The following is a 6,982-nucleotide window of genomic DNA, read 5'->3' as shown; positions in this document are numbered from 1 at the left end:
CTTCCTTCCTTCCTTCCTTCCTTCCTTCCTTCCTTCCTTCCTTCCTTTTTTAGCTTTCTCCCTTCATCTGTAACTATTTCCCCACCTCCTCTAAGATTTGGAATGGTCACAAGCCAATGTTTCCGATGATGCTGTTAGCTGAATTCAAACAGATGTTTGGCTGATTGTCTTCCCCATTACTGTCTATCTTTCCTCTATTTCAATTTTGTGTTTTGCATTTTGGAAGCACTGGCTATACCCTCTGTCTGGCCAGGCAGCCTGTAACATACTGCCCTAAAGATAAAACTTCTGTTTCCTCTCCTTTTCATTTCCATGCAAATGTTCTCCACCACACATTTAGACTCGGGTTCATGGATTTCCATATTGTGGTCTTTCCCGTTTGAACAAGGTATATACTTCCATTACCAGAATTCACTTGTCAACCCCATATCACCAAGTCCCATTGATACCCAGAAAAATCCTCTTTTTACCTTTTCAAAATTTAGAAATGGTTTCAAAATTATAGAAAAGTTGTAAGAGTAGCACAAAGAATGCCCATATACTCTTTACCCAGATTCATCTGTTGTTAATATTTTGTCCCATTTCCTTTATAATTTGCTAGAAGTCCCCATCTCTCTCTATTTCTGAACCATTTGAGAGTAAATTGCATACATCATGACCTTTGACCACTAAATTCTTCAGTGTAGGTTTTCTAAGAATAAGGAAACTCTTATATAACCACAGTGTGGTTATCAACTTGAAGAGTTTTGATACAATACTTTTTCTGATTCTGCCATTCATATTCCAGTTTTGACAGTTGACCCAATAACACCCTTTATAACGTATAAAGGACCCGATATTGTCCTTTAGAGTCGAGGATCGGGTATTGCACTTAATTGTCATTATCCCTAGGCCCCTTTAATCTGGAACACTTCCTCAGCCTTTCTTTGTCTTTAACGACATTGACATCTAAAATCCCTTTTTATTTCTTTATTATACTGTCCCTTATTTTGGGTTCCTCTGATGTTTCCTCACGATTTATATTCAAATTATGCATTCATGGCTGGAATACTGCATCGGAGATGTTGCATCCTCCTTAGGACATCACATCTGGAGGCATGTGATATCCACTTGCCCTTCATTGGGGATGCTAATTTTGTTCAGCTGGTCGAAGGCGTTGCTGGGTTTCTTCACCACGTAGTTACTATTTTTCTTTTTGCTACTAATAAGCAGTCCATGTGGTCATGTGGTGATACTTTGAGATAATGAAAAATGTCCTGCTTCCTCATCAAACCCATCCCGCCCCCACTCCTGTTTTAGCATCAGTCAAAAATTCTGCCTGGTCCAGTCTTTACTCTGATGATTGCAAAATGATGATTTTCCAAATGAACGTTCCCTCCCCCATTTACTAGTTGGCACTCTGCATTCTACTGTAAGCAAAAGCCCCACCCTCTATTTATCTACTACTCAGTATGGACTCATAAATTCTCTTTCTTTAGTGGTTTATAATTCTTCACTGCCCTTGCTTATTTTGATGCTCAGGTTGTCCAGATTGAGCCAGTAAGGACCGTTTAAGCTGACTCCTGGGTCCTTAAATTCTCCCATCATTTTCTTGAGCACTTTACTTCTAGCAGAACAAAAGATTCTAGGCTCCTATTGACCTTATCCTGCCCCAGCCTTGAAATCAGCCATTTTTCCAAGGAACCCTGGTTCCTTTTAACGGGAGGATGTTATTAGAGAACAAGATTTGGGTACTAGAAACACACACATGTACCCGTGTATGTATACATATGCACGCGCATAATATTCAGACGCACACACCTAACGTACGTGCACATATGGATACACACACACATCTATAGAACTCAAGAGTTCGTAACAGTACCTCCAATTCCAGTCCATCCCCACAGGTTCTTTCTTGCCTTCCCCCGTTCCATATTGGTACGTTCCGACTTCCACAGTGAGAACCCTGGCTCCCAACGACATCAACACACGTGCTCATTTGCTTAATCCCGTAATGTATCTAACCGTTTCAGAAGTGCTTTGCCCATACCATGACAGAAACAAACAATAGTTCAGGATTTGTTTTCAGTCCTCCTCCTTCCCCCTTCCCCTTGGTGTGGTGGTTTTTCATCTGAAGTGCAGTTGGGTTCATTTGTTTCACTTCCCTTCAGTTTTCGTCCCCACTCTTCCCATTCGTATTGATTTAATTGTGCTTTTCTGAATTCATAAGGCAACAGGGTGTTTCCCAAAGGGGAAACGAGACAGAAAAGGTGTATTCAAACAAGTACCCTTCTCTCTCCTCTCTTTTTAATCCCATGCCCCTACCGCTCTCCCTTTGCCCGCCAACTTCAAATATATGTACGTTCTCTTATTTGCCTTTCTTTCTTGAAAAAAAAAAAAGCATACTCTCCATGCTCTTCTGCAATTTGCTTTTTTTCAACTAACAGTATACCCTGAAAATCATTCCATATCAGTTAATTGAGATCTTCCTCATTCTTTTTCATAGCTACATAGTACTTCGTTGTGAAGTTCGGTCTTTTGTATTGTTAGAAGCACATGTGGAAGACCATTTATTTCTCTCTTTGTATTAAAATTCAGTGTGCAGTTTATGATTCATACTGTGAATTGGTACATGGATAACCAAGCCCTCCAATATTATTCCTGGCCCTTATCTTTCTTCTCTTTTCATGAGCATGACTGAGCATCTTCACCAGTTATTCTTTCTAGAACATCTCTGTTTGCCCTCCATTATGCTTCTTTTTCTGGTTTTATTTGAGGCTTTTTCAACTTCCCACCAAATTCATTATAAAGCTCTCATGATCAGATCTCTTTCAAAACACTCATGATTATTATTTTTTTCTAAAACACTCATGATTATTTTTAATTTTCAGCCTCACTAATTCCTTTACGAGTGCTGCATAGAAGTGACTAAATTCACTGCTCATTTTCCTTGCCCATTCCTTTGCATGCTTTGCTAGAATGGTGGTTAAAAAGCAGTAAACTGATTGAAAAGCAGATAACAGAACAGAGAAGTCTCGATAATTCATAAACCAGAACGTCAACCCCTCTTTTACTCACAGTTAGCCAAATACATGTTTTTAATTATGCACATTTTTCTCTGTTTAAGTCAGTGTTTATGGTCCAAAGAGTTTCGAAAGCAGAAACCTAGATCTCTGAGTTTGGGAGGGAAGAAGGTTCCAGGCAACAGTGTGTTCCTGGACCACCCAACCTCAAATGGGTATTAGAACCGGGAAGGGGCAAAAATGGGTAGTGTCAAGTGAGGAGACGGTAATGTTTGCTTTGGTTCTCATGCCATCTCCTTGGCTTCCTTATGATACCTCGGAGCCCAGGAGGGGGTGGGAGAGATGAGCCATAAGCCCTGAAAACTTCGCTACCTTGCAGGGACAAAGCAACGTTGTGTCCACCTCATGAATTGTCCCAGAGTGGAGAGCGCAGTGGACTAGGGTGAGAGACCAGGGTTATACTCAGCACCATCACCATCTGTCTGTGGCCTTGGGCAAGTCACTTTTCTCCTCTCAATCCTAGTTTCCCATTTGTAAAATGAGGGAAATAGGGCGTGTAGGTGTCCTGTTGGCTCTGAGCTTCCATGTTCCTGTGCTCTCTGCCCAGTGCCTCTCCATCCATACCAGGCCAGGCTCAGCTGTCAGAGGATTGGACCTTGGCTGTAAAGATCCAGAGACTCCATAAAAGTGATGATTCTGAGACTTTTCTAGAGTGGCCTTTCCCATATTATCGGGCAGAAAACTGAAGCCACCTAACTTTCACTAGTGGTGGCATTCAACTGCCAGAGGCAAGGAGCCTGGTGTAAGCCTAGCTCCGTGGGAGGAAAGAGACAGAGGATATTTAGCTCACTCTGTCTCCTGGGACTCAAAAGAAACAAAATGAAATTCACTTTTTTTTTTTTTTTTTTTTGGTGGTGGTAGCGGAGGTCGGGGCGGGGGGGCTTTTGATGAATTTTCAATGTTCTTCTCATCCTATCTCTATTACCTCCTGGTTAATGTCCTTGTCTCTACCCCCCTCCACAGGCCTGTACAATTCAGTGGATAGCTGGATGATTGTGCCCAACATTAAACAGAACCACTACACAGTGCATGGACTTCAGAGTGGGACCCGCTACATCTTCATTGTTAAAGCCATAAACCAAGCAGGCAGCCGGAACAGTGAACCCACCCGACTAAAAACAAATAGTACGTTGGGGTGATTCCAAAAGGAGAGCTCCGTTTTCCCCTCCGCAGGGACTCACAGCAGTGCAAGAGAGCAGAGGCACTGAGTAGAGGAGCTTTAATAGTTTATGCTTTGGGCACAGGGTTTGTTGGTGCCCTTGGGAAATACATGAACACAAAGATATGTACAAAGTATATGTAGTAGTAGCTGGTGTTTGGGGAGGGTGTTAGTAAAGTAAAGGGTTTTTCTCTGCACCCCATCCCATGCTAGGGGAACAGTTGTGTAAGACAGTACTTTGGAATAATCTGGTAGACTCCTGCAGAGAAGCCATCCATACCTGATAGGAATGCTTCTGACCTAAGGTGACTGGAAATCCAACTAACTCGGCTTAACAAATAGTATTTTTTTTTTTTTCTCTCTTTCTCACATAGCAAGAAGTTTGAAGGTAGGCAGTTCGGGGCCGGTGCAGCAGCTAGTACCGTGATGTTGTAACAGACCCAAGCTCCTTCTCCCTTTGGGTATTGACTTACTGTCACATGGCCACAATATGGCCCTTGCGACCTCCAGATGCCACATTTCCTTTTAAGATAGGAAGAGGGGGAGAGGGTTGGTGCATAGGATGGCTCTCTCTTCTATGGGGAAAGCCTGGCACTTTTTCCACAAGTGTCCTCAACCCTGTCTGACTTCTGTTTCCATCTACTTCCATCTTATTAGCCACCCCTAGCAGCAAGAGAGGCTAGACTATTTCGCTTTTCTAGCCTCTATGGTGAAAGAGGAGAAGGGGGAGTGTGTTCGCCAACAGTGTCTGCCATGGACCCATTTTGTATAATACAGCTCTTGCCATACCCAGCAGTTGGATTCTAGTCATTTGTTTCATCATCTGGTTATAAGGAATCCTCTGTCACGAATGATCCTACACAACAAATGTTTTCTCTGATCATTCCTGATGCATCAGTCACTCTGACGAAGTTACCTAATCATATGTTATTTACATCCCCATTGTAAGAGGGTAGAAAGATGGTCTTCACTGAGTTCTTCTTGTTTTTTTTTTTTGTTCTGCCACCAACCAGCAATTACCTCATCAGTTCCCCTCACTTTGTCTCACCTCAAATACTCCTTCCCCTAAGACCTACTCAAATCCCAAGCCACCCACTGAAATAAAGCAGAATACAAAACATACCTGAGAACATGAAAGCCTGAGAGCCCCCTCTTAATTTGATAACCCGTTGAGGGAGGCAGCTTATTCTTCTTTTATTGAAAATGGTGGCTTCAGGCCCTACTTCCTTAATATAATCCAAATAGCAGCCAACTTGCACTGGCCCAAGAATGATCATCCTATCAAGAATCCCCTGGTAGCGATAGTCCTGGAGGACAGAGATGGCATTCTTAAATACTTTCCCATGCATTGTCTTTTTTTTTTTTTTTTTTTTACTTTTTTTCAGGCCAACCCTTTAAACTGGATCCCAAAATGACTCACAAGAAGTTGAAGATCTCCAATGATGGGCTGCAGATGGAGAAGGATGAGAGCTCTCTGAAGAAGAGCCATACCCCGGAGAGGTTTAGTGGCACAGGCTGCTATGGAGCAGCAGGAAATATATTCATTGACAGTGGCTGCCACTACTGGGAGGTGGTCATGGGTTCCTCCACCTGGTGAGTGGATCCCACTTTTATTTTTTCTCCTCCTTTTTTCCTGCCATTAGTTTCCTGGGAGATCCAGGTCCATAGCACGAACATAGTACCCGTAGGTCAGGGTTAAGAGGCAGGTGATGAAAACCATGCCTAGAAAAATTGGCCAGCTTTTACAAAAACAAAAATATAAAATCTTGTGAAATACACCGGGCCAGGAGTTGGAAATTCCTCCAGCACTCTAACTGCTGACTTCGTAAAGCTCTCATGCTATCAACATTATGGGTCTAAATGTAAACTATTTAGTAAAGGAAGAAGCATGCGTCAGATTTCTTATATATCCCACATGGTGCCTAGCACCACTCAGCTCATTAATAAGTGTTTATTTCTCTCTCCTTTCAACGGTCTCACAGGTATGCAATTGGTATTGCCTACAAATCAGCTCCCAAGAATGAATGGATTGGCAAGAATGCCTCCTCGTGGGTCTTCTCTCGATGCAATAGTAACTTTGTAGTGAGACATAACAACAAGGAAATGCTGGTGGATGTGCCCCCACAGTTGAAACGTCTCGGTGTTCTTCTGGATTACGACAACAACATGCTGTCTTTCTATGACCCAGCTAACTCTCTCCATCTTCATACTTTTGACGTGACCTTCATTCTTCCAGTTTGCCCAACATTCACAATCTGGAACAAATCCCTAATGATCCTGTCCGGCTTGCCTGCCCCAGATTTTATTGATTACCCTGAGCGGCAGGAATGCAACTGCAGGCCTCAAGAATCCCCTTATGTTTCCGGGATGAAAGCTTGCCATTAAGTTTCCAGAGAGTGTATAAGTCACTGGCTCTCCAGTCCAGCAGTTCTTCCCCTCCTAAACCTCAGTTAGTGTCCAATATACAAGATACAAAATAAAGTTCATCTGAAGCATCCAAAATAACTAGATATTATAGATTTAATTTTCGTGCATTAACGCTTGTATTCGAGTTAATGTATTGAGTCTCTCAGAACGAATTATCTGAGGAGTCTGGGTTCAAGCCATTGGAGGAGAAATTTAGAGAATACCTCTCTTATCATTGGAGAATTAAAAATTCCCAGTGATTTAGGAGTATAAATGATATTGGAAGGAATTAGGATAATTCTAAGTAAATAATGTAGAAAGATGCTCTGAACAAGGGGCTAGCCAGCCGGAA

General features: G+C 42.3%; 1 protein-coding gene across 4 annotated transcripts in view; it reads left to right on the top strand.

Moving 5' to 3' along the window:
* The window catches only part of MID2 (midline 2), a 93,491-nt gene extending 86,762 nt beyond the window's left edge, over window positions 1-6,729 (top strand). For all 4 annotated transcript variants that reach the window (XM_025853690.2, XM_073885706.1, XM_073885705.1 and 1 more), the window contains 3 exons: window positions 4,029-4,190; window positions 5,610-5,817; window positions 6,207-6,729. In XM_025853690.2, the coding sequence (XP_025709475.1) occupies window positions 4,029-4,190; window positions 5,610-5,817; window positions 6,207-6,609 (773 nt within the window). In that variant the 3' untranslated portion in view covers window positions 6,610-6,729. The remainder of the gene's footprint in view (window positions 1-4,028; window positions 4,191-5,609; window positions 5,818-6,206) is intronic.
* The last annotated feature ends 253 nt before the right edge of the window (window positions 6,730-6,982 follow it).

This window comes from Callorhinus ursinus, unplaced genomic scaffold, assembly GCF_003265705.2.
Source record: "Callorhinus ursinus isolate GAN/ISIS: 27379988/994484 unplaced genomic scaffold, GSC_fseal_2.0 scaffold65, whole genome shotgun sequence".
NCBI classification, from domain to species: Eukaryota; Metazoa; Chordata; class Mammalia; order Carnivora; family Otariidae; genus Callorhinus; species Callorhinus ursinus.
The sequence above is the reverse complement of the archived record's forward strand: the minus strand, read 5'-3'. Positions and strand labels throughout refer to the sequence as shown.